The sequence below is a fragment of the Gordionus sp. m RMFG-2023 genome, chromosome 1 (genome assembly GCF_954871325.1).
Source record: "Gordionus sp. m RMFG-2023 chromosome 1, tfGorSpeb1-WG-v2, whole genome shotgun sequence".
Taxonomy (NCBI): Eukaryota; Metazoa; Nematomorpha; class Gordioida; order Chordodea; family Parachordodidae; genus Gordionus; species Gordionus sp. m RMFG-2023.
This window is the reverse complement of record NC_088775.1, coordinates 3,364,937-3,391,647: the sequence shown is the minus strand read 5'-3', so window position 1 is coordinate 3,391,647 and position 26,711 is coordinate 3,364,937. Positions and strand designations below refer to the sequence as shown.

At 28.0% G+C, this 26,711-nt stretch overlaps 3 protein-coding genes and 1 long non-coding RNA gene across 4 annotated transcripts; 2 read left to right on the top strand and 2 right to left on the bottom strand.

Annotated features, from left to right (window-relative positions):
- The first annotated feature begins 734 nt into the window (after positions 1 to 734).
- On the top strand, positions 735 to 12,527 carry LOC135922836 (uncharacterized). Its single transcript, XM_065457323.1, has 4 exons — positions 735 to 1,070; positions 5,678 to 5,744; positions 10,983 to 11,343; positions 11,513 to 12,527. Exons 1-4 carry the CDS (start codon positions 750 to 752, stop codon positions 11,715 to 11,717), a joined length of 954 nt encoding a protein of 317 aa, XP_065313395.1. The 5' UTR covers positions 735 to 749; the 3' UTR covers positions 11,718 to 12,527.
- Positions 12,528 to 14,812: 2,285 nt separating this feature from the next.
- Positions 14,813 to 18,150, bottom strand: LOC135931777 (protein P80-like). The gene is made up of 4 exons (XM_065469075.1): positions 18,112 to 18,150; positions 17,041 to 17,120; positions 15,394 to 15,649; positions 14,813 to 15,301 (listed from the first exon to the last, which is right to left on the bottom strand). Exons 2-4 carry the CDS (start codon positions 17,114 to 17,116, stop codon positions 14,995 to 14,997), a joined length of 639 nt encoding a protein of 212 aa, XP_065325147.1. The 5' UTR covers positions 17,117 to 17,120; positions 18,112 to 18,150; the 3' UTR covers positions 14,813 to 14,994.
- LOC135922275 (histidine protein methyltransferase 1 homolog) lies at positions 17,127 to 17,957 on the bottom strand. Its single transcript, XM_065456682.1, has one exon. The coding sequence runs from the start codon at positions 17,955 to 17,957 to the stop codon at positions 17,211 to 17,213; it is 747 nt and encodes a 248-aa protein (XP_065312754.1). The 3' UTR covers positions 17,127 to 17,210.
- Positions 18,151 to 22,663: 4,513 nt separating the features above from the next.
- Positions 22,664 to 24,421, top strand: LOC135928873 (uncharacterized). The gene is made up of 3 exons (XR_010572406.1): positions 22,664 to 22,713; positions 23,041 to 23,114; positions 24,341 to 24,421. It is a non-coding gene; the product is annotated as an uncharacterized LOC135928873 (long non-coding RNA).
- The last annotated feature ends 2,290 nt before the right edge of the window (positions 24,422 to 26,711 follow it).

The following is a 26,711-nucleotide window of genomic DNA, read 5'->3' as shown; positions in this document are numbered from 1 at the left end:
TTAATACCTCGTGTAATTCCAAAAAGGTGTCTTAAAATATTTCTCAGTTTTCTGTGGGGAGGGGGGGGGGTACCTTTTATGGGGGTATTCTTCTTCTATTTCTCAGATAGTGTATAGAAAACAGCATACAATATAATTTAATGTATTTTAGTAATTTTTAGCATTTGTAAGAAATTTTGCAGTAATGTAAATTGCTACATAAAATATAATCAAGTTTTATCTTGATTTGGATTGTATTCTTCCACTTATTATATAAAGTATTAAATTATTTATAACTGTTTAAAACTAGCATTAATTTATAGGCCATTCTTGTTTCCCCCCCCCCCGCCTAACTCCAAATCTCTTACTCCCTCTCACTAAATATATTGCTAGGCTACCGACTTAAATCTGTTTTAATATTAAATTTTTCGGAGGATTTTTTAATTAAAATTAAGTGGTGTTCTACAGACAATGCGTTGACAGCCTGGTTATACGAGAAATACACCTATATAATATTTATATATAAATATTAAATAAATATAATAATATTTAGAATTATAATAACTTACTATTGACTGAAATCTCTATCAATTGCTTAAAATGTCGCATGTGACATGTTAACACTATAGTTTATAACAGGCATATATATTTATCAAAAACAGATGTTTTTGCTTATATAAAATCTTAAATTACCTACGTTTCCCTCATTATATTTTATTATCTTTTTTTGAATAGTTTATTTTTTTTGCTATAAAGACTTTTATATTAGTATGGATATGGAACATATTAACCATCATATGACAGAAAATAATACAAATCATGATCATCATTTAACTTTAAATACAGAATCATTAGTAACAAATTTGATAAACAAAGTAGTTGAAAATTCTTCCCATTTAATAACTGATGCGTTTAATCAAACAAACGATTTGATCACCGAATCTTTAACTACTCCAATCTTTAATCATCATGATCATGGAAATGTGCATGATATGCACTCATCCATTCCACATATAAATTCTTCACAACATTCACATGCTAATCATTCAATGCACCAACCAAATCATCATAATATGGGTGGTGGACATGCAGTAAAATTATAAATAAATTTTTTATTCAAGTTATATTAATTCATTTTATCCTCTGGGAAATCATTTATTAGCATCTGTTTTGTAATTAACTCTTAATTTTATTCTTTTTTATGTGATCTGCATGCAATTGCCCTTCCAGGATGTATAAAAAAATTTTTTGTTAGGCACTTTAGCCTGGGTAAGGGTCTACAATGTACAGGTTTTTATTGCCTCCTATTCCTGTCTGTAGAATGGGTGGGTGGATTTTAAATATTTTATGGGCAAAAAGGCCAGAACAGAATTTTATTTTTTAATTAAAATAAATAAACAGCCAATTAAAATAATTTTTGAATATTGGGAATGGGTATGTTAAACACAATTTTTAGATTAATGGGTTCATGATTGGGTGATTTTTTTTAAAAAAAACCATGGATAAGAGGTTAGGGTTGAAAATCAAAACAAAAAGTGGGTGGGCTTGTTTGGCTAAAACTGCACATTGCAGATCTATAAGTAATGTTGTTAAATGGCTAGATTTGAGTCAATTTTTAGAAATGGCTAACTTCATATTTTAACCACACAAATATTGCCTATGCCTTGAGATTTCACTATAGATGTCCAAACCTTTGTGCCATCTAACAGCAAAATATTCAGGCTTGCATAATATTTTTCTGAATTATTAAGTTAGCTGTTCTTAAAAATTGGCTCAAATCAAACCGTTTAACAACACTACCTATAAGCTGGGGTATATAACTTTTTTGTTAAAATGATTTTGAAATGGTATAGGAAATATGAGAAGTGAATGAACATGAATATTATTCAATTATACAATAAATTTTTGTTTTATTTTATTATTTTATTTCATCTATTTCTTTTATGTATATCACAATTTAAAATATTCGGCCTGGAGATTCCTTTACTCCATAAAAATTTGTCTAGTTTTTATATTATTTAATTAGAATTTAGGCCATGCTCAGGTCTAAGTTAAAACTTTGAACTAGAAGGGGGGCTAAAACTTCTGTTGGGCCTAAAAATCATTCAAAATTTAAGGGCGGGTGGCTTGGTCCAAAAATATATAAATTTATAGGGCTCTATTTGTGATGCCACCCTGGCCTAGCAAATGAGGTGATAACTGATTGATATTCCCCTTTCAAATATATATATTAAGGAGTGTTTAATCCTTTGAATACTTTTTGATTCTCGAATTAAGATGTTTTTCAATCATAAATGAAACTTGTAATTTATATTCTTGTAAATAGGAGTAGTAGAGATAGCATGACCTGACCTGTGAAGATTTTGAAAGAGTTTTTTTTGACCTATACCAGTCCAGAAAAAATATTTTTTTTAGCTATCTCTCTAGTCTCTAATTTATTTTTTTGGACTAAACCCCGTAGAAATTAATTTATTAAATGAAAAAATCATAAAATTTTAAGGTTTTATAAATGTAAAAATTCCATGGTCCAAAAAAATAATATACAAATTTTTATCCTGATACCCTGATTAATTAATGTATGGTAATAAGTACCGTTACTTATTACAGGGTCGATGTGGCCCCAAAACTGGGCACAAAATTTTGGGTTGGGGTTTGTACACTGGACTGAAAGCCACAGGTCAGATCTAAAAAAGCCTGTTAAAAATATTCCACTGGCATCTCAAACACTTATAGAAAAAAAAACACATGAAATAACTTATTTATAAAAATTCATCAAAATGCGTTTTTTTTTAAAATTTAAAATCTAATTTTTTAGTTAATGTAGAAAAAAAGCTAATCATAAATAAATACTAATTCCTTGACGGTATCATGTTAACCCCGGTGTTGAAATTTTTTTTTTGATTTATAAGTTTTTTTTGTACATTATACGATAAGAAATATAATTTTCTCGGAAATTTTTGTGCGACATTTGAATGTAAATTTTTATTTTCAATGTCCATAGTTTGTCCTTGAGAATTTAAATTAATTTTTTTTTTTTAAAAAATGATTTATTGTTTTTTTTTAAAAAAAAAAGAAAGAAATGAAATGAAATATGGAATTAAAATTTTAGATCCTTCTTTTACTAGAGGATTAAAGAAAATTTTAGATCCTCTTAAAAATAGATAAGAAGAAGAATCATAAAATTTTGAAATGATACCCCATATAAATCAGCTGTACTTTTGTTTCCTGTAGATTTTTTTTAGAAGAGGTGCTTCAGTTCCCGGTTATCGGGTTCGGTTCCAAACTCGGGATTTAAGGAATAAGCAAAATACATTAGACGGAACGTAACAAGCGATAATTAATATGTATGTTTATTGAACGGGTAGGGTCCTGCTGGGATGGCCACTCAACCTGACGTTAAGATCATCAATAAAATCCGGCTCCCAAGAATATTAAACATAATATTTCCTTCCCATTCTTTTCCCCTTTTTTGCCTGTTTTATAATGTATTTTATATAGAAAAGTTTAAAAAATAGAAATCTAGCGGGTGGGAAGTATTTGCCCATATTTAGTTAATTAAATAGAATAAAAATCATAAATTTTTCAAAGTTATTTGCTATATTTAAACTTTTTAACCAAAAATTAGGGCAGCGGACATAATCGGGCTGTCAGGTCTCTAATACTGGTTATAACCTTAAATAATGTAGAAAATAAAATCAGCCTTTGGGTGGGGGGGGGGGAATAGGTTTGAATCGAAATCGATTCACAAAAATATTAATTTGAAATTCACTGGACTCATTCCTTGTTTATATTCAAAATCAATCAGTGTAAGTGAACCAACCACAAGGAAGATATGGATTAAACACATTTGACTGTTACTAAGGACACTATTCAGACATTATATTATAAGGTATTTAATAGTTAGATTTGATATGCAAGAAAGAGCCGATCATAATATTGACCAGTTGTGGTTAGGAGATAGATGGTATGCTTTGGCATGGTCCTCTGAGTTGGTTGGCATAGTTCAAGTCAGAGTTGGCAAGTCGGTCAATTGACCGAAGGAGTATTTAACCTGGTCAAATATTCTAAAATGTTATTGGTAAATTAATATATTGATTTAATTAATTAATATTGCATTCGAATCATGTTTATCAATCTAATTAGGTTACGATATATTAAAAAAAATATATTTGTATCATCTAGGCATCGATTTAATTATAATTTTATATTTGAAATATAAGATTTTCATATTAAAATATCGGAGTTTCATTTTGAAATATAAAAAAAATAAAAGAATTTTTTATCATTAATAATTTGATTGGATATCAATATATATATTGATTAAATATAATAATTTTAAAGCATGATTTGAAAAAAATTACAAATTGCCAGTTTATATTATACATTATGTAAAATTACCCAAATAAGGTGGGTATCGTCAGTAAAATGTAAGGAGCAAAATGTAAGAAAGCTCTGAAAGCAGCTGTTGAGGAAGTTGGATATTTGTCCGAAAGAAATTACCGATAATATATTAATTGAAGAAATATTTTGGACCCATTCTTTAACATTTAGCTATTCTTATTGTTGTAAGTGTGAAGGAATAAATGTACTTTATGGAAAACAATTCAATCATGCCACGATTTTATAATTTCTCTACCTGAAGATAAAAAAAATAATCATTCTAAATACATGCGCTCACACAGCTGATTAATTATTGGATCTCTAGTATAAGGGGACCATCTTATTAGTAGCGAGCTTGTGATGAAGCATGTGATATAATATAAAAATTAGGCATTTGATTGATATTAAATTTCAGAAGTAAAAAGTAGCTGTATTATATTTAATAGGCAAAAATATGTGGAGAGCAGTAACTTTCATAAAAGATTATCAGATTTTAAGCCTCAAATTTTTTTGGAATGGGCTTTGCCCACCTTGAACCTTAAGAGAAATGCCTAATATAAGTGTTGCTAAACTGTTCAGTTTGACCGATTTTTGAAAACGACTAATCAATATTTTAGCCAAAGAAATATTACCTAAGGCTCCAGATTTCGATAATAGATGTCTAGACCTTTGTACCATCTATGAGCAAAACCTTCAGGCACGAGTAATATTTTTTCTGGATAAAATATTGAGTTGGCGCCGTTTTTAAATATCGGCTCAAATCCGAGCCGTTTAACGACACTACCGAATATCTTACTAACAAGTTCAAGTTTATACTTCTTCTTTTTTTAGAAAGAAATTGGTCGGTTTTGAGATAATATTCATTTCGAAGAAATGAAAATCGATCGAAAATCTCGACTGCAGGAAAATTGTTAAGAAGTATTTAGATCAAACTCTGCCCACGGAGAGCGAAGCATTCATTATAGATTTTGAAAGAATATAAAGTTAATATCGTCTTAAAAAAAACATTTATTCGAATTCGACCATATTTGATCGGTCAATTGACCAAATCATATTTGAGCGGTAAAACGCTACACCCTGGTTCTGGTTGTCTCAGTTCCGGTAATTTGCATAACCGTCATCGTCGGGTTGTGGTTAGAGGATAAGTTATTTATGCACATGCTCGATTAAGATTAGCTATAAAAGATTTTTTAAAAATTTTAAACCTTCGCATACCCTAACCGGGTAACATTCGGTATTCCTCCGCGTACATCCCTTCATTAAATACTATGTTTTAATAATGATTTAAAAATTTCATTTTTTTAATTTTTATTTTAAGATGACATTTCACGGCGGCCACCATCAGGTGCTATTTTTCGACGCTTGGAAAATATCGACACCTACAAGTTAGTTAATTTATTTTTTTTTCTTTGTAATCTCGAATTTTCTTTTTCTCCAATGTTTTATTCTTTTCTTCACTTTTCGTTTAAATTATTTTTTTTTAAAAATTTAAATTACATTTTGCGTTTTTCCTCTATGCAAATCTAAAATAAATCCTACTTTGATTAATTTTATTCTTTCTTTTGCCCTTTTTGTTAATCTCTTATTTCTTCTTTTTACAATTCTTATTTTATTTTATTTCTTTCATTTTACAATTCTTATTTTATTTCTTTCATTTTACAATTCTTATTTTATTTCTTTCATTTTACAATTCAATTTATTATTTTTATTAATAATTAATTTTTACCAAAAAAGGCTATAAATATCCTTGACATTTTCTAATTAATTAATTTTAACGAGTATAGATTTTTTTCATTCATATTTTCCTTCCTTCTCTTTTCATAATTAAATTATGCTTTCTAATAAAATAAAAATTAAAATATTATATTAATATATGGGAATGGATAGATGATACGAGTAAAATTAATTAGCCTAGATTTGTTATTATACGAAATAAAGACATTTCGTATAAATGAATGATTATACCAAATTTATTTTACAAGTATCTATTAAGTAACTTCAAATCAACTTCCTGTCAAAAAGGACAAAATTCTAAAAAAAAAAACTTAAAAATTTATCTTTGTCAAAATTTTACAAAGTTTTTGTCTTTAAAAATCAAGGACCTTTATAAATGACATTTTTTAAAATCGTTAAATTTATTTATTTTTTATATCATCTTTATAATACATAAATTTATTATTTTATGACCTTAACGCGTGTAAGTGTTGTCAAAACCTCGAATTTAAGGTGATTTCGACAAAATCGTATTTGGCCAATCAAATATTATATCTTGACCTCGAGATTTCGCTAAAAGAGTGTCAAACCTTTCTAACCACGTGTTTTGACTTAATCTTGAGGGTTAGGTCATACCCCCTTTTTTTAAAAAAATATAAATAATCGAAGTTTTCAGCACTAAAATGAAATGTGCAGTGCATTCTCGTTTAGTGGTGTTTAAACGGCTAGAGCCGGAAAAACGCTACGCAAGCCTGAAAATTTTGGCCATAGATGGCACAAGGGTTTGGACATCTATAACAAAATCTCGAGGCTTTATTGGCTAAAATATTGGGTTAGCCTTTATAAAAAAAAAATCGACTCGTTTAACAATATTCTAATCGTCGTCCTATTTAGAGGGTTTTATTGCATCTCATTGGCATTAGGACAGTTAGATATTATCAATGAAAGCTCGTGGGTTAGGTCGGAAGTTTTCAAATTTTTTATCTGAAGTTGCTTAGAATTGGGTAATTTTGTGCCCCCTTTAAAATTTTTTTTTTTATTACGGGCCGGGCGCACCTTGTAAAATATTTATTTTATGGTAGTTCGGATCAAAATTTGAAATGAGTTCATTTTGCAAGTGTACTCTCGTTTCAGTTTTGTGAGTCGAAGTTTCTAAGAGACCAATAATTTTATTATTTGAGCTTTCCATCTGGTATTAACGCAAATAGCAAAAATCACTTATTTACCTTAAAATTTTTTTCATCTCTTTTCTAAAACAACATTTAATGCCAACTAGCGGATAAAACTTTATTAAATTTTATAATTTGCTGATAAATATTTGAGACATTTCATCATTATAAAAAATAATGATGAAATGATCCAATGTATAAAAAAAGCTTTTTACTTTCCTTGATTTTATGTTTTTGATCTTCCATATATTTCTTTCCTAAAAATTGATATAAAAAAACAAGATAAAGCAACTTTGCTATTAATATTATTATATTTTATAACATTAAATTCTCATTTATAATAATTAAAAAATTTTGCCCTGCAAAATGGAGACAAAAAACTGAAAATTTTGAAAATAATACGAAGAAAACGAAAAATGATTCGTAAAATTTTTTTTTTGTTATGCCCTTAAAAGGGGTTCGGTGTCGTCAAACACATATGATTTTTATATAAATCATGTTAAATATATATATCCTTAAGATATCCCATATATTTATTAATTTTTTGAAGGAAGGATTGATTCGCATTCTAAATGCGATTTACCCAAGGAAATTCTCACGAAATTCGATAATCATTCATGGTTTGAGCCGCTCTCCCATCTAAACCTGGAGGAATCGGGATTCGCTATTCATTAACACTCTTATTACGAGTCCGTTTCCGCAAAGTTAGCTGGGGAATGGCGGTTTCTATCAAATAACCTATTATTTGGTCAGGCTACTGGAGCGATTTGATATCAATTCTATTTCTACGATGAAACCCACAACATCCCTACAAATAAAACAAATTGGGATGCTTCTTTAAGCTGCTCGCTCCTCTACTTATCTATTATCGAACTATCATCTAGAGAACAACCCTAACATCTATCAATATTACCCTCCGAGGAGTCTGTTCTCGAATGGCTGGGGTTTGGATTTATCAGCAGAACAAAATATCAATAGCCCTTCTCTTCGGTCGCGATATTTTAGCCCTTACTGTACATGTAGATTTACGCATAAACTCTCGCCTTGGCATGAGACGGGATATCACGTGTATCGAATCTTCGCGAAATTCGACATATCCTCATTAACAAGTTTCCAGACCGAAAAAGGAGAAACATATTCTCTTCATTCCAATGATCATTTCCACGCTGGGGACTCTCCTCTCTGATACTCAGATATATTCTTTAAAAACAAATGGCCAGGCTTATGACGGGTGCCCTGCTTTTCTAATTAAAATTAAATATATTGCTAGCATTTAACGCCAACTAACGGACAAAATTATATTAAATTTTAACTATTGTGTAAGTGTATAACCTTTCGAAACATGTATAACTATAAAAATATTGAAAAGAAAGAAGGATGAACCTATAATAAATAATTTATTTTATTTAATATAACTAACTTTTGCAGAATAATAACAACCTATATATATATTCTTATAAACTAAAATTAGAATACAATATTAAAAAAAAGGTAAAACTAAAAATAAAAAATATAATTTGAATAAACATAATGAATGTACGTTATATAAATTAAAACATATTACTATTCAATAACCAATTTTTAATTTATTGATTCCTATAATGTAACAAAAATATGTATACCCTTTAGCGTATATAAAATACATAAAAACTATTGTAAAACTTATACATGGCCTGACTTTAGATATCCGATAACATTTTCAGAATTAGAAGGAACTCGAATCATAATTGTCCATCACATTCTCATAAATATTCTTAATATAAGTAACATTGTTTCTGAATTGCAAAACATCATCCATCGGCTATAATTGATTAGCATCTATTAGATTCAATTTTCTTTATAAAATTTTTTTTTTAATAACTATATTTTTAGTTAGCATGTCAATGTGTTAATTTTTCAACTTCAACTCATTTTTTGAGCGCGGTTTTATAAAAATATTTATATATCTGATTTTACCGGAAATGCGTGCCGCCATGTTTGGAATACTTTAACAAATTTCAGACAATTTTCCCGAGAACTTATAAAACTTTATATAATTTATATTGTCATTTTTCCATATATTTTTTTTATGTAAATTATAAATAACGTCAAAGGTCAAAGGCAAAATTGTCTACAATTCATAAGATAGGTATTCCAAACACGATAGAATTATACTTCCGATAAAATCATATATTTTTTTTAAATTTAAATTTAAAAAAACGCGGTTAAAAAATGATTTTAAAAGTTGTAAAAATAATACATTGGCGGATATGAAAACTGGTTCTGATTCTGCAATAAGTTTTGGGACAGGCTTATTAGATTGACGGTCTATCTATTCATATATGTTAAATTGCATGAGAGTCAGCTATAGACGCAACTAAGGTCCTAGACATAAAATAACAATAAACCTATATTTTATCGTTTAATATTATATTCTTATAAAAAAAAATTTTTTAAATTAAAATGTAATTTAATCAACATACCGAATCATAAAAAGTGTGTGTATACCTTGACTTATGTGAAGTACACCTTGAAACGCACTTTAATAAAATGAAGGGCCAATATATATAGTATAAGGAAGACCCAAGGTGACGTAGACAAATGTGATAGCGGCGGATATGAGAAGCATGAATCTTACAAGTATTGATGCTCAGGACCGTCAAAAATGGAAAAGAAAAATCAGAGGGAAAACTGGCCCACCCGGGTAAACCTGGAAATCGCCTTAAAACGGAGAAGAAGAAGAAGAATATATTTAGTATATAAATAGCGGTATTTTAAATATACCCGGGCCGGGCTTAAAAAATTTCAGGTTGGGCCGGATATTTAGAATCGCCATTTATTAGCCATGAAGATTAAAAATAAATATAATACATTTTTTTTTAAAAAAAATATGGGCTGGGCCTTGGAAATATAAAACCCGGACCGGGCTGAAAAAAAATCCGGGCCGGGCCGCGCAGATGGTAGCTCTCGCAGGTCTTCTGATAAATATCGTTGATTACCAAAATCTACAAAGAATATAGAGGGAAAATTTTAAAAAAAAAAATAAAAAGAAAATGTTATATTGATTTTGTAGTCAAATTACATAACGCATAATTGATTACAAAGATATCAAAACGCAGTTTATTTATAAAATCCATTTTAATCTAATTTTATTACCAAATTTGAATTATTGAACGAGAGGTGAGAGTTGAGTTGTTAGCCGGTCCGATTCGGGCTCCATTTAGTGGACCCGATCCGACACGATTTAACAGCTGATCGATTTTTAAAATCGGTTTATGAGAACCAATTTTTTCTTTGTTAAAACCTAATATTTTTTAGGTTATTATCGTGTATAGAATTAAAGATAAAATTAATATTATTTTTAAAAAAAATTGATAAACAGATTTTAAAAATCGATCAGCTGTTAAATCGTGTCGGATCGTCCACTATGAATGCGCCCTTTAGCCAGAATAATGTTATGTAAGCCTCGAGATTTGGCTAATGGAGACCCAAAACTTTTTACCATCTACGAGAAAAATTATCAGATTTAGATAATATGCCTTAAAAAATCGACCCATGTCGGTTTATACTAAATTTACTACTTATGACTGCCCATCATCATACCAATGTCCCAGAACATCGAGTTAGATTTCAGTCGATTTATGGCGGGATCACCATATTTCCTTTATTGCATTATCATTCATTACTAATAATCTTTCTTCCATTCTCCATTTTTTTTTAAAATTCATTCTTTTTCAATATTTTATTCATTTATCCTTGAAGCCCTATTCTACGCCTGTTTAGGCGTGTTCGTATTTTCGGTGCTTTACGAGGGTCTCAAAGTTTTCAGGGAACACCTGATGTCCCATCCTTTATTCGCTTCCTCCAGACGATACCCTTCCCTTTTCTCCAAAGTTTTTCACGTCTCCCAAAGCGGCGATGCGGGTATGGGCAAAATTCGTCACGAGAGCGGTTGTTGCGCGACGCGACTCCGACCCGAGCAACACGTTTCTCGGCATATGATAGTCGGGGACGGGGTGGACGATTCTCCGCCATACAATAAGTTCCAGGAGGATAATGGCCCAACAAAGAACTATTCCGACTTCAACGTACAAGGTTTCAGGTCTTGCGATTGCAAAAGCAGGTTTTTATGTCCTTTTTAACTAAATACTTCTTTTTTTTTTAAATGAACTAACGGTCAGCCATATTTATTCTCTAGATAAACTTGTCAGCCAATAAGAGAATTACTTTTAAAAAATGGAGGGATAAATATAATGGTTTATGCATTAAAAATGTTTCGGTATTTTTTTTAGCCCGACATTTTCCTTATTCGATCACATACTCCAATCCTTGATTCACATCGTCCAAACCGGCCTGGGCTTTATGTTAATGCTGATATTCATGACCTTCAACGTTTATTTGTGTCTAGCACTCTTGTTGGGAGCCGGGTTCGGTTACTTTTGCTTCGCCTGGAAACGCAGAATCGCCATAGTGGACGTCACTCAACATTGCAATTGATTGACAGCTCTATCCCCCCGCTTTTATATTTACACAAGAATAAATGTATAACAATCCCCACCCCACCTTCCATTTATTATAAGTCCTTGTTTTTTTTTTCTTATGATTTTTGGATAATTTCCGCCATTTTATATACTTTCCAAAATATCGAGTCAGATTTGAGGGGGCAATATTTTAGTTTTAAAAGAAAAACTCAAAAATTTAAAAATACTTTTGATGTTATAAATTTTCGCTTATAAATTTTTATAAATAATTTAACAATAAATTAATTATTTGTTAGAAAAAAAAAATTGTTTCAAATATAAATATTTTATTGAAACATTTTACAATAAAAAATATTTATTTTAATTAAAATACTTTATAATTATTATATATTTTTTTTAAAAAAAAATATTGCTTTCCTTATAAATCCCCTACTAATTTTCCTTATTGAAGGCCACGTCATCCTTTATGACCGGAAATGAGTTTGTCGCGAAATAAACTTTTGCGACATTCTCTCTAATTGCTTACTTATACTTTTTATTGTTTATGATAATGCGATTGAAAAAAATATCTGTCCAAAATATAATTTTTTAGCAAAATGCGAAAAAAAAAAATTTTTTTTAAAGCGAATATAGCAATTATATATATATTATTAATTAAAACATTTATTTTTTTGGATTTCGCAAAAAATAAAATTATTATTAATTTTTTTTTCTAAGAAAAATGCACTCGAAATCAAAGTCTTTCTTTTTATATTACATATATTATATTTATTTTTATTTCATTTTGCTATGGGCCAAAAATAAAAAAATATTTTGTTTTTGTGTACATTTAATCAAATTAGAGGAAAACTTTTTTAACGCGATCACGTGATACGGAAAAGGCACTTCCCTCGTTTATGTTCTTTTCGAGAATTTTATTTTGATACGCGTACGACGAATTAATAAATTGATTGATGAAACTATAATTTTTTTTTATTTTCCTATTTGCCTAGAGGATATATATAAATAAATTTTTTTCTCTCCCGAATATAAATTACATAATTTAAACAAAAATAATAATAAAGTAGGGTAAGTACACAAAAAAATTGAATTTAGTTTTTTGTACTGTGTCCTAATACTATTTTTTATTTTTTTTTTACAAATTTGTGTTAGTTCATTTTCAAACACCTTATTTTTCTATCAATCATGAGAGGATAGAAGGGCGGGGATGTGACAAAATATTTTGGTATAATATATATATATATATATATTATATATATATCAGAAACCTGCAGAATTGGCCCTAAGCCCGGTCCGCTGAAATTTTTTTAATAAAAGCCAGTCCGATCCCGAAAATATATAACCGGGTAGGGCTGAAAAAGTTTTTTGAAAAAAAAATCCGGGCCGGGTCGTGTAAATGGCACCTCTGCAGGTCTCTGATATATAGATATGTTTAAATTTTAGGTCGTCATTTAAATGTCCATTTTTTTTTACTCTATACCTTGGCTACCTTTTATAACGTTATGACCCACACTTCTTCGGAAAATCACCAAACGGCAAAATTTTTTCGTGAAAAACTTTCTTACGCTTCATTTCGTCATTATAGTTCTACGCAAACTCCGAAAACATTTTTTCGTGATTCCATGAAAAAAATCAAAATTTATTTTTTTCTTTGGTCCATCATCCATTCGATTATCTTATTTTTTATAGGTTTATAGTGCGCACAAATTGAACGTTTCAACGCAACTTTTTAAAACGCAGATAATGCATTTTAAATGCATTCGTTTAAATTGACAGCATTTTTTGTTTTAAATTTAGACGTTTCATGTGCGCATGCACACTATTATACTTAAAACAAAATAATTCGATTCGAGGGGGAAAAAATATTCTTAGTCGAATAATTTTTCTATCCATTATTCATAACTATTTAACATGTTCCTTGCGGAACTTTTATCTAATTTTTTTTGACCTTATTCAAACCTTATAAATCACCTTCCGAATTTTTAATGATTAATTTAATTTTCAAATCGAATAATGTTTTTATTTTACCTAACGAATAAGGGGCTCATTTACCTCCAAATATATTTTTAATAATTTTAAGAGATATTGCTGTTAAAATCTATGGACAATTTAATTTCAAAAGAAATAGATGGTTCCGAGGAGTCCCGGAAATTGTTAAAAGCAGCAAGAGAAGAAGCAGAACACAGATAGGGAGAGATGTTACAAGAGCCCACAAAACAGACGCCAGCCGAATAGACAATGGAGATCAGAGGTGGGTATTGCAGGGAACACACTATAATCATGTCCAGCGTAGCCCCAAATTCCCGGGCAAAAATATTTTTATGGTGTGACTAAAAAAAATTATCAATACCCCCAGGGATAATAATTTTGCGCCAAATCAAAAATCTTTTTAAAAACACCAATGGGATGGGTAGTGGGGGGGGGGCAATCTACGCGAGTCTAATAAAAATCGGATTATCTATCCATGATTAAACGTATACAAAATGTAAGCACTTTCGGAAATTTTGTTTTTTTTGAGAAAATCGCCATTTAAAATTTAAAAAAAAACTCGATTTTGAGGAAGACAAATAATAAAATAACACCTAGCGCAATGCTTTTTGCTGATTTTATTCGACGCCCAAAATCCATTTTCAGCTACTACCCAAATATATTTCTTACTTTTTTAGTCAAGTATCGTGAGTAGGAAAAATATAAGGTTTGATCACTTTCTCTACTTTTTGACATAAATGGGCAAAATAAAATTTTATTATCAAAATTATGTAAGCAATAAAAGTGAAAAAAAATATATATACTAATATAGGTTTACATTTATGATTGCCTATGTGTGCAAAATGATCAATCAAGATTTATTGAGATATATTTCATATTATATTAGCTATGAGAACATGATCATATAGATAGATAATACAATTAACTAATATATAAATAAAAACTGTATAAAAAAAATTCAAAAATTTATATATATTTTTTTAAGATTCTGTAGATACTATAATGTAAATGTGATGTCTATAAGTCCAATTAAAATATTATATCCATCAAAATGGGAGAATAAAAATTAAGGTATATTTTGATTTTATTAATTTTTTAAAATGCATAGTTTTATTAAGTAATAAAAATATTTTTAATATATGTGGCTAGCACTAAGGTGAAAATTACAATATTAAATTTTCTTAAATAAGCCTCCTTGGGTATAAAATAAAACATGTAATTAAATTCAAGGAAGTGGAAGGATATGTAACAAAAAAAAATATGTGTATGTTTTTAAATATTTTCTATCATTTTGTTAGTTGGTATCACTGACAGCATGTCTGTCCACTCATCTCCTGTCTATCCATCTCGTCATTGTTCAGCAAATTTCCGAGAGCTCCTTGACCAGCACCATCTCTACCACTAGTTGATAAGGAGGATTGAGGGATGGATGCTAAAAAGAAGACCCAATGTCCTACTGATAATCCAATGATTGTCGCTCCACAAAGATAAAGGTTGTAAGTCATGAATATCAACATTAATAAAAAGCTGATAGTGGTGTGAAGAGCAAATAGGGCAGTCAGGATTGGTTTAAAGGACCAGGGGGGCAGATTCGACTTCAGAATATTTGGACTTTTGGTTAAAAAAAATTTTATTTTAAAATGGAGTTTAACAAATAAAATCTTCATTTTTTAAAGATATTTTATAAATTTCAAGAAACTTACTGTGAACATATCTGAGGGTCATTATTTGCAGGTTGGTTGGTGGTTTTGCTTTCAAATTGAGCGGGGGTTAAATGTTGAGATGAATCATCAGATATGATATTTGGGTAATAGGTCTGGTTGTTTTTCTTAAAGCAGCAATTACAATTTTTGTTGGTGCAACGTAAACGGTATTGGGATGTTAACCTGATCCTTAAATATCTCAGAAATTCGTGGAAGATTGCTAATATTAAAACCGCAAAGCAGGATCCAAGGAATTCTAACAATAATAATTTATATTACATAAATATCAGAGAGATGCCAATAATCATTGGTCAATATTGGTATCAGCTAGAGCTCTGCATAGAACCTATTTTTGAGTTCTGAGATTCTAAAAAGATTACTGTCCAACCAATTTAATTAATGGCATTTTTTTTTAAATTTAAGTCCAAACCAAAATAATTTCTTTTACTGGTCTTTTAAAAAAGTATATTTCAAGGTAACTAACAATAATCATAAGTGGGGCAATAAACAATTTGATATTTATTCTTAAATATAAAATTCCCCCAATAAGAAAAACAAAATAATTTTAAATTATATTGAGATCCAAGCCTTTATCGGAGATAAATTGTAAAAATCAAGGTCAGGAGAGTGAGTCCAAGAAAATATTTGTCTTAGCCCTGAACAAATCCACACTCAGACAAGTTGAAATAAGATTGGTTCATGCATGCAGAGAATAGTATCAGCCAATACTTTAAATTTGACACCAGTGGTTGATACCAAAATATTATAATTATTCTTTAAAGTTTATATTAAGCTATGATAGTGTTGCTAAATGACCCAATTTAGGTCGATTTAAAAAAAATGGGCTAATTAACATCTTAGCCAAAATAATATTATGTAAGCTGGAGATTTTACTCATAGATTGCATACCAAATCTCAAGATTATAAAAATAGGACAGTTTCTGAAAATGGGTCATTTAACAACATTAATCTAAGAATTATTTTTATTTAAATTATGTTAGCATCTATAATATTAATATCAACTCTAAAAAAGTGCTATCAGTTTTATTTGGGCTAAATGATCATGATCCTTACATTGATAATTCCAGGGAATCCTAATTTTGGCAAATTACGATCCTTTAAAAAAATGAGAATCAAGATCCTTTTATTAATGCTTAATTTTTTGATCCTTAAAAATTTTTTATTTTAGTTATACATAAAAATATATATATTTTAAAATTAAATTCTTATTAAATAATTTATTCCACAATTTAAAAGTCCATTGGAAGGTAGAAATACAAAATTTGCTCCATTTGTGCTGATTTTTTAAATGGCTAATTCAGTATTTTATTCAGAAATATATCACGCAAATCTGAAGATTTTGCTCAAGTGTTTGGAGGAAATCTCGAGACTTAGGAAATATTGTCATTTTTGAAAATTGGCCTAAATTAAAAAATTTTGCAACACTGGAACTAACAAAATTACATTTGAAGCTACAAATTAATGAATATTAAAAAAAAATTGTTTTGTCTATTATAATCGAAAAGTATTGGGATAAAAATCCTTTTAGAAAAAGATTTTAATCCTAGATTGCAATTCCATTTTTTTTGAAAGGATCAGAATTTAATGTTATTTAACATTTATTTAATAATTAAAACAGTTTAATACCTGCAATGTTTTGTGACTTCCAATTTTCAAAAAGTATTCGATCATTGATTCCAAAATGAAAATAATCTTTCATCATAATGCTTGTATTTGGTAAGAATATTAAATAGTATTTTAATTAGACAACAAAATAATGAGTTTTTAATATTAAAATATGTATTTAGTATATTTATTTATTCGATAGAGGGGATTGACAATTCAATTATTTGTCTGGGAACTATGCCTTCATCATTATTATAACAAATATTATATATAAAATTGTTTTTCTTGTTTAATTTAAATTCTGTGAGCATTTTCAGGAATAAATGAACACTCCCACCAACACCAAAATAATGGGATTTAGCTGCTATGTAAATTTTTCCATCGCTCTTAATATAATGTTTAAACATGTCATGTAATTTGGTAAAATTGTCAAGATTATAAATTGTTTCAGATGTCAGTATATAATCATATTTCATTGGGATTAAATCCATATGGATAATTTGGCCCCAATCACCATAAACAAAATTACATCTATCATTCATTTCATTCAAAATAAAATCTGGATTTGCAAAATCAACATTATTGTAAAGATTAAAGAAATTAATCCAAACATTAGGAATTGTAAAATTTAACATAACATCATGATTGAAATCTTGAAAGCATATATTTTTGGCACCTTCCATTAAAGCATTTATACCCAAAAGGCCAGACCCACAACCCAAATCAAGAACTGATTTATTTTTAAAATCAAGTTTTCCACTATAAATTAATAAATCTTCAGTACATTCCCAAATTTTAAAGCCACCCTCATATTCATTTGGTACTAAATCAGATTGTTGTGGAAGAGTATCAAATTTGTATGAATTAGTTAGATATCTTAGATTATTAATATGGTATAATGATGATTTTAAAATATTTTCATCAAAGGGCCCATACATTTTTATAATACCAGTTAAAATATCATTCATCCTTTTATCATTCTTTATATTATTTTTAATAATTTCTTCTTCTCCTTTCCCATTATTTATAAAATTAAACTTAAAAGACATGGAAATGAGATAATCTTATAAAAATAAAAATTTTAGGATTTACTAAATGCGTGTCTCGGAAACAGCTGAGTCGACTAATTGATTTACATTACGAAAATTTATACATGTGCTACAATTTGATAAACAGCAACTAATCTAATTTCATTTGTTAAATTATAATTACGATAATACATGTACACACAATTATTTCTATATAAAATCAAACCCCTTACATGAAAACAAAATTTTAGATGCATCATTAGCTAGGTACTAACGTAGGGCCATAGCTAGTAGAAGACCTACCTCCCATCACTATAAAAATTCTCATTATGTTATGTAATTTTTTTTAGATATATTATTTAATAGAGTTAATATGTTATTTTTAAATTGTTTACATGTAATTTTTTATATAATAATTAGATTTATTTTAAATTTGTATAAGTAATTTTTAATGAATTCATTAAAAATGGGTAGAGAATTAATATTACGCTTAAAAAAGAATATATAGATGATAGAGCCCTGCATATAACCTATTTTTTTTGGTCCAACCCAAATTTTTTAAATTTATTGTTAATATTCAATATGCAGATTCGAAATCTGATTTTTTTTAAACATATACCCTATAAAATGCTAAAAATAGGTTAGATTTGTGCCCAATTTTTATTATTGGACTATGAGAAAGAAGGATGTTTTAAAAATTTGGAAACATAATAAGTGCTGAAGTATATTAAACAATTTTGTGGTTATTTTTTAATATATTTTGTAGAAACTTTAATAAAATGATTTGATTAAGAATTAGTCATAATCCAATTAACAGAATTTCAATAAAAAATTGTAAAAGTTTTTTTGAGTAACTTCTATGATTGTATATGTAAAAATCTTTTATGATGTAACCATAAAAACAGATTAAAGCTCGAAATATTTATATTTAAATCTTTAACCCTTGATTGATATACTGTAACTGACTGGGGCATCGTAATATACTAGAAGACTTAAAATTGTTATCATATGAATGCGTTAATATTTCCCCACTGTTTTTTAGAACCTTCCTTTTTCTTAATAAACTATATCTCTGCAAATATCAATGTATTTTTATTTTATAGTTTTCGAGATATTAAATAGTATTCATTAAGCATTTGTGTAAAATCTATTTTTCAATTATTCAATATTGATTGAATAAATAATTTTTTAATTTTTTCCAGTTTTTTTTATTTTTTACATTAAAAATATACCTTATAAGTAGTGTTGTTAAACGGCTGTTTAAAAACGGCTAACTCAATATTTCATTCAGAATACAATTAAGCCTGAAGATTTTGTTTGTAGAAGGAACAAAGGTTTAGATATCTATAAACGAAACCTCAAGGTTTAAGCAATATTTTTCTGGCTAAAATATTGAGTTAGCCGTTTTTAAAAATCGGCTCAAAACGAGCCGTTTAACAACACTACTTATAAGTTATGATACTTATTAGCAATTTTTCCATTTTATTTTTTCAGCAAGTTTTGCTTTATATAGAATTTTTATTTATGATTAATTTTTTAAATTAATAACTAATTAGAGGTTAAAAAACATATGATGGTAAATATATGAATTCAAATTAAATTCTGATAAAGATAAAATAAATCGGTGAGAATTTGAATAAAGATGCTTGGAAAGATGATCTAATAAGTTTTTAAAATCATTTTCAAAATATTTTCAATAAATTCCCACAATTAAAATTTTTATTTATTTAAATATAATATTCTCCCATTTTCTGAGCCAATTAACCTGTGTATAGCAGAGCGAAAGCTGTTTTAAGCCCTCTCTTGTTTATTCGATCAAATTTTTGAAAATCAATTTGTTATAAATAAAAAAAATTATCAAAATAGAGTTATCTTTTAATATATTATGCATTTATTTTTAGCCGTTTAACAACACTACTTATAAGTTATGATACTTATTAGCAATTTTTCCATTTTATTTTTTCAGCAAGTTTTGCTTTATATAGAATTTTTATTTATGATTAATTTTTTAAATTAATAACTAATTAGAGGTTAAAAAACATATGATGGTAAATATATGAATTCAAATTAAATTCTATAAAATAAATCGGTGAGAATTTGAATAAAGATGCTTGGAAAGATGATCTAATAAGTTTTTAAAATCATTTTCAAAATATTTTCAATAAATTCCCACAATTAAAATTTTTATTTATTTAAATATAATATTCTCCCATTTTCTGAGCCAATTAACCTGTGTATAGCAGAGCGAAAGCTGTTTTAAGCCCTCTCTTGTTTATTCGATCAAATTTTTGAAAATCAATTTGTTATAAATAAAAAAAATTATCAAAATAGAGTTATCTTTTAATATATTATGCATTTATTTTTACTTGATAAAAATCATAACAATTTATAAAATCAGCAATAAAGGTAGCAGAATCTTCAAAACGCTTCTGTAAGCTTTTCAAATTTCAGGGATCTTATAAAAAATTTAATAATTGTTATATAATTAATCGCTTGAAATTGAAACAAAGAGAGTAAAAATAAAACCAATCACAATGATCAATGCACAGGATTGTCAGTCCGGTTGACGCTCCTAAATATCTGCGTGGGCTATATTCCATCGATCGAAAATGATCCATCCAATTATTAGAAACCTGAGAATTTTCTAAGGAGTTGCATTAAATTATACATTTAAAAAAATTATTAAAATTATTTTAATTTTAATTTAAGGGAATTATAAATTTGGTTAAATAATTACTTAAGGATCTAAATAGGAATAAGGTAGGTTTAAAAACTTGAATGATAATATAGGTGGAAGAGGCATTGGATATAACATTTTACCCTCTTGACGACTTAATATATTTTTTTAGATTTATATTAGAAAAATTAAGTAGAAAGTCAGACAAATCCGCTCGTCTATTCATTTGTTGTCACCTCTAAATCATAAACTTTATTTACCTAAACATATTATATTAAACCATTTCTATTTCTAGAAATACGTTCTAGCTAGCCCTATTATTCTTAATTTTGTTGAGCACATCTTTATTCAGAAAAGCAGCTGTTTTTTTTTGTTTTATTTAAACTTTATAAGAATATGACATAAGGTAATGATAGTTACAAAATATGGAATATATTTTTTTTTCTTTTTAGTTCAAAACAGGGGCGCCACTAGCTAAATGCTAAAGCACCACCTCTTTCAAAATTAAATTATCACCCATAAGCAAATTAATTAAACTTTATTTAAATAGCATTTTAAGAAATTTTATAGTCATTTTATTATTAAAACTTCCTTCTTTAAACAAAAATAAAATGGTGAAAATTCAACATATCATTATGATATGAAAATAAAATAAAGTTACATAAATATAATTATTGTTATTTTATAAATTTATTTCATGATCATACACGTTAAAATAATGAAAACACTTAATATACGTAACAACTTAAATATTCAAGGTAATTCCTTAATTGTTATCTCAATAAGAAAAGATGTACGGCTCGATTTTTAAAAACGGCTATCCCAATATTTTAGCAAAAAGATATTATTGGAGCCAGGTAATTTTTCTCATAGATGGTTGAAAGGTTTGATTTATTAACAAAATCTTGAGGCTTGCGCCATATTTTATGCTAACTGAGCCCTTTAACACTATCAATAAGTAAATATTTTCACTTGATAACTAAATTTTTTAATTTAATGGATGCATTTCAACCTCAATTTTATTAAGATAAGGGATTCCTATTCTTGACCAATTTTTAATTCAGTAAGAGGTATACATCTATTTATAAATGATTGTACATATTAAAAAAAAAACCAATTAACAATTTAAATATTCAAAGTAGTTCCTTAATTATTTAGGCATATAATCAAAATCTGAAAGATATTCCATAGACATAAACCCTGATGGAGGCAGGAAGTGGATTCATCCGCACCGATTGGGTACATGGTGACGAAGTTCCTTATAGATTATATATAAAAAAATTATAGACACTTTTTTAAAAGTAGATTAACACCTTTTAGCACCCCTTTTTCTAAAAAGCTAGCGACACCCCTGGTCCAAAAGTCGCATTCTATTCAAACAGGAAACCTACATATACATTTTGTTAGTTTAATTGAATCAAATTTAATAATGTAGAACATTTTGATTGTTGATGCAAATTTTTGAAATGTTGATGATAGTATTATTTAAACATTTTTTTATATTTTAACATTATAATTCTTTTACTAATGATTTTCGAAAATTTTATATTAATGGTTTTACCGTCCCTGCTAATACATAAAGTAAATTAATAATATTTAATTTAAAGGAGCTTAAATTTTCTCGATTATCCAAATATCTTGTAATTATTTGGTGTTATTGTTAATACATTAAGACGATAGGATAGGTAAGATAGCACATTTAAAATTAAACTAAACTAATCCAAAGTAAAACCGAAGTCAACCATTATAATTTTATTTCCCCTTGCACTTTTACTAACTAAGAATAGCTCTGAACTCATCTTGAAGGCAGTGATAGGTTCTGCCTCGAATCAATAAAAATATTTTTGAGCTTGTTATAAATCTGTTATTCCATTATCACAAATATTAACTTTTATTTTTGCTGTGTCAACTCAGCATGTTATTTAAATCTTTTTTTTAGGAAGCATCAGCTGTTAAAGAAATTTTGCCTAATTTAGACCTAGCCGTTAAGTATGATTATTTTAATTTTATGCAATTTTATTTATATATAACTCCTAACCCTGGAGTAGGGAAAATAAATATTCTATTCGCTCACTTGCAACTAGTATTGTTTAAAAACGGCTAACTCAATATTTTATTCAGAATAATATTACTACACAAGCCTGAAGATTTTAATCATAAATGGCACAAAGGTTTAGACATCTAATAGCGAAATCGAGGTTTGGGCAATAGCTAAAATATTCATAGCCGTTTTAAAAAATAGGCTCACGAGCCGTTTAACAATACTACTTGAAACACTATTTTACACGTTTTTACTTTTTAAATTTATTAATAAAGCGGCGACAGTTTAGTTCAAGACACTCCGATAGAATCCGTGAAGAAGGTGGAGGCCAAGATCTTGATTGATAAAGGTTAGGTACCATAATATAATTACCGTACCTTTCTTTTCCCATTATCAAAAAATCCGTTGTGCAATAGATTTTGCTTGATTAGCATTATACTGTACTTTGTAAGATGTAATGATGGGAAATTTTTAGGGTATTAGGCCTGTAGCCCGAAAGTTTCAGTTGAGAAAGGCGATGTAAAAAGTTTATTTAGAGTCAATATTTATTGAGGGTTACGAAGGATATATTGCAATAATTGGTTCCCATATTATTATTAGATTATTAACATAATAATTATTAATATTTTATAACGAAACAACATGCGTTTTGTTTGGCTTATCATTATTATGTATATCGTTTTATCTTTTGAAACCCCCTTTGAATTTAGTAGCAATATATATAGAATATGCACAATTTGTCAAATTGGGAGATAAATATATTTTTAAAAATATGCAAAAAAGGAAATTTATATCAAAAAAAATATATATTTGATGATTAATAATGTCACTTGTTAAAATAGAAATAAGTAGGGGAGACCAGTGGTAGTCGGCGCAAGGAATTTATAAATTTAGTGGATTTTATTTTAAAACCAGTAATATTTAGAAGCTAGGATTTTGTATGTAACAGCATTCTATAATATGTATAAATTTGATATTTCCCCACCTATTTAATTATATTAATGTGTTTTTAAGGTCAAAATTAAAAAAATCTACACAATACGAAAGTTTCTTAAAATATTAAAGTTAAAAAAAAAGTAAAATTTATATTATACGAAGATAGCTCTCTTTTGGTACTTGGGGAAGTTTCATAACTAATGTTGTTAAACGGATCGATTTAATCCAATTTTTATTACCGGCCAACTTCAATATTTTAGCTAGAAATATTGCCTAAGCTAAGAGATTTCGATAATAGATGTCCAAATCTTTATGCCATTTAAAAGCAAAATCTTTAGGGCTTGTGTGATATGTTTCTGGAGAAAATAGCTCAAATCGAGCCGTTTTAACAATATTTAAATATATATTTAAAAGGTATTAGTGATAGAAGCAACCTAAGTACTAGTAGATCTGAAACGGATTTAAATTGTAACGATAAGTGTTTTAACAGTGAATTTAATAAATTATTATAATATATATATATATTTTTTTTAAATTGTAAAATTAAATGTGGAATTTAATTTTTATGGGTTTTAAAAAAAAAATTATACATCTATTTTTTTCAAAAAGAAATAACCAATTTTGTATTAACGAATTTAGAATCGGCGATGAGAAAAGCAATTAAGAACAAGAGAGGTATATTCAGATGGATTACTAAGTCAACGAAAAAACCATAAGAAGATCCATTATTTATATAGCATTCTCCAAAATGTTTAACTCTTTTTTCGTTAATGCTGTATTTTTATTACGTATTAAAATTTAATTAAAAGATATTTATATTTCATCACGTGGTCATTAATATTTAAAAAAGGAGAGGGGGTGGATTAAAATTCTCTTGATGTGGTGAATGTAGAGACGCTAGCTGCTATGTATTAAGTATCGAAACCTAATAAAGTATCTTTAGATACTTTTACATTGTTAGATAATAGATATAATATAATACATTATTTTTTTTAATTGAGGCAATCTTTCGTAATGAATTTCTCGTTTGCTAATGTATCCAACATCGAGTTGGAATTTAGAAATTAAAAACCCATTCTTTTCTTCAAACTGGATTTTCAAGTAATTAAAAAATTTAAAAAAATATATATTAAATACGTCTAATTTGTTTATTTATTATAATTGTAACTAATTTCACTATTTGTAAATAATAATTTAAATTTATTTAAAAATGTTTCTAATTTCATCTTCATCAGATAAAGTGCAAATTTTTTGCATAAATAAATGAATAAAGTACATTAATTAAATAGAATGACTGTGATTAGTTTTGTCAAAAATAGAAAAACGAAAAATATTACTTAAGCCTCTAGATTTAGTCAAAAGAATGGCAAAACGGTTATCTATATGCTAAATCCAGCTAAATACAAATAATTTACCCTTTTTAAAAATCGGTATTATCTAGGTTTTCGACAATGATAATAGAAGTTATAAACATTAATGTAATGAAAACTAATTATTACATATATATATAATCCCATTTTTATGAATAAAAAACAAAATGTCCGGCAATAATTTAAAAAAAAAATTAATTAATCATCTTTTCGAAAAAATATAATTAGAAATATCCCGGTGGATGAGTGGAAGAGATGTGAGATTTTGAGAATTTGGTATTGGGAGATTAAAAAACCTAAATATAAAATAGAAATAAAAATATAATTAAATACTAATATCTCATATACTAAATCTTTATTAAATATTAATAATTAAATATAATTTAATCAACATAAAATATACATAAAAATAAAAGTAAAAATTAAGTTTTTAATTATAAAAATTGTGTCTTTTATATAAAATTAAACATCATCCGATTATAACATAATACATTTCGTCGATTATAATTCAACTTTAAATCATTATTCAAAAATTTATATAAACCCAATATCTTTTCTTTTTTTCATCACAAAACAAGCATTTACATAGTGTTTAATACAACAAACTTGAATAATCTTGAACTTTATTATTCATTTTTCTTTAACTCATTTGAATATCACAACAGTTAGGCATTTATATATTATAAGTTAAGAAAGGAAGGAAGGAAGGAAGGAAGGAAGGAAGGAAGGAAGGAAGGAAGGAAGGAAGGAAGGAAGGAAGGAAGGAAGGAAGGAAGGAAGGAAGGAAGGAAGGAAGGAAGGAAGGAAGGAAGGAAGGAAGGAAGGAAGGAAGGAAGGAAGGAAGGAAGGAAGGAAGGAAGGAAGGAAGGAAGGAAGGAAGGAAGGAAGGAAGGAAGGAAGGAAGGAAGGAAGGAAGGAAGGAAGGAAGGAAGGAAGGAAGGAAGGAAGGAAGGAAGGAAGGAAGGAAGGAAGGAAGGAAGGAAGGAAGGAAGGAAGGAAGGAAGGAAGGAAGGAAGGAAGGAAGGAAGGAAGGAAGGAAGGAAGGAAGGAAGGAAGGAAGGAAGGAAGGAAGGAAGGAAGGAAGGAAGGAAGGAAGGAAGGAAGAAGAGAAAGGAAGGAAGGAAGTGATATTAGTTGTTAATCTACAATGTATACACTTTTATAATATCAGACCTGCAGGTTCGCCCCGGGTATACCCGTGTAGTATTTTGATTTTTTTAAATATACCCGAACCGGGCATAAAATTTTTATTTTAAAAAAAGCATCCCGGGACGGGCCTTGCAAATGGTACCTTCTGCAGGTCTTTGATTTTTATATTAAATCAAATACAATTATGTATATTTATTTTGAGCATAGATAGAAATTAAATTTATTACAAAAAATGTATATTTATAATATACTGCACATATTTATTTTTTTAAGCCTATACTAAAAAAAAATGCAATACAGTATCCAAATTAACCGGAAGTTAAAGGCGGCGCCAATCTTTATTTTCTTTTTAGGGTAGCCTTGAATTTTTATAGTTACATAAACCGGTGGATACTGTAGTAAGTTTATTGATAGAAAAATTTGGTTACAAGTAACTAGCATCAGAGGAGGATAGATGTTATGGCAATTAATTTATGTTATTAATATGGAAT

Bases quoted from the DNA above. Each gene is read 5' to 3' on its own strand.
- LOC135922836 (XM_065457323.1), top strand. From the start codon at position 750: ATGGATATGGAACATATTAACCATCATATGACAGAAAATAATACAAAT. The intron at 5,745-10,982 runs GTTAGTTAATTT...TTATCCTTGAAG, and splicing joins GAAAATATCGACACCTACAA to CCCTATTCTACGCCTGTTTA. The intron at 11,344-11,512 runs GTTTTTATGTCC...TATTTTTTTTAG, and splicing joins TCTTGCGATTGCAAAAGCAG to CCCGACATTTTCCTTATTCG.
- LOC135931777 (XM_065469075.1), bottom strand. From the start codon at position 17,116: ATGATGAAAGATTATTTTCATTTTGGAATCAATGATCGAATACTTTTT. The intron at 15,650-17,040 runs GTATTAAACTGT...TATTATTGTTAG, and splicing joins GAAGTCACAAAACATTGCAG to AATTCCTTGGATCCTGCTTT. The intron at 15,302-15,393 runs GTAAGTTTCTTG...TTTAACCAAAAG, and splicing joins GACCCTCAGATATGTTCACA to TCCAAATATTCTGAAGTCGA.
- LOC135922275 (XM_065456682.1), bottom strand. From the start codon at position 17,957: ATGTATGGGCCCTTTGATGAAAATATTTTAAAATCATCATTATACCAT.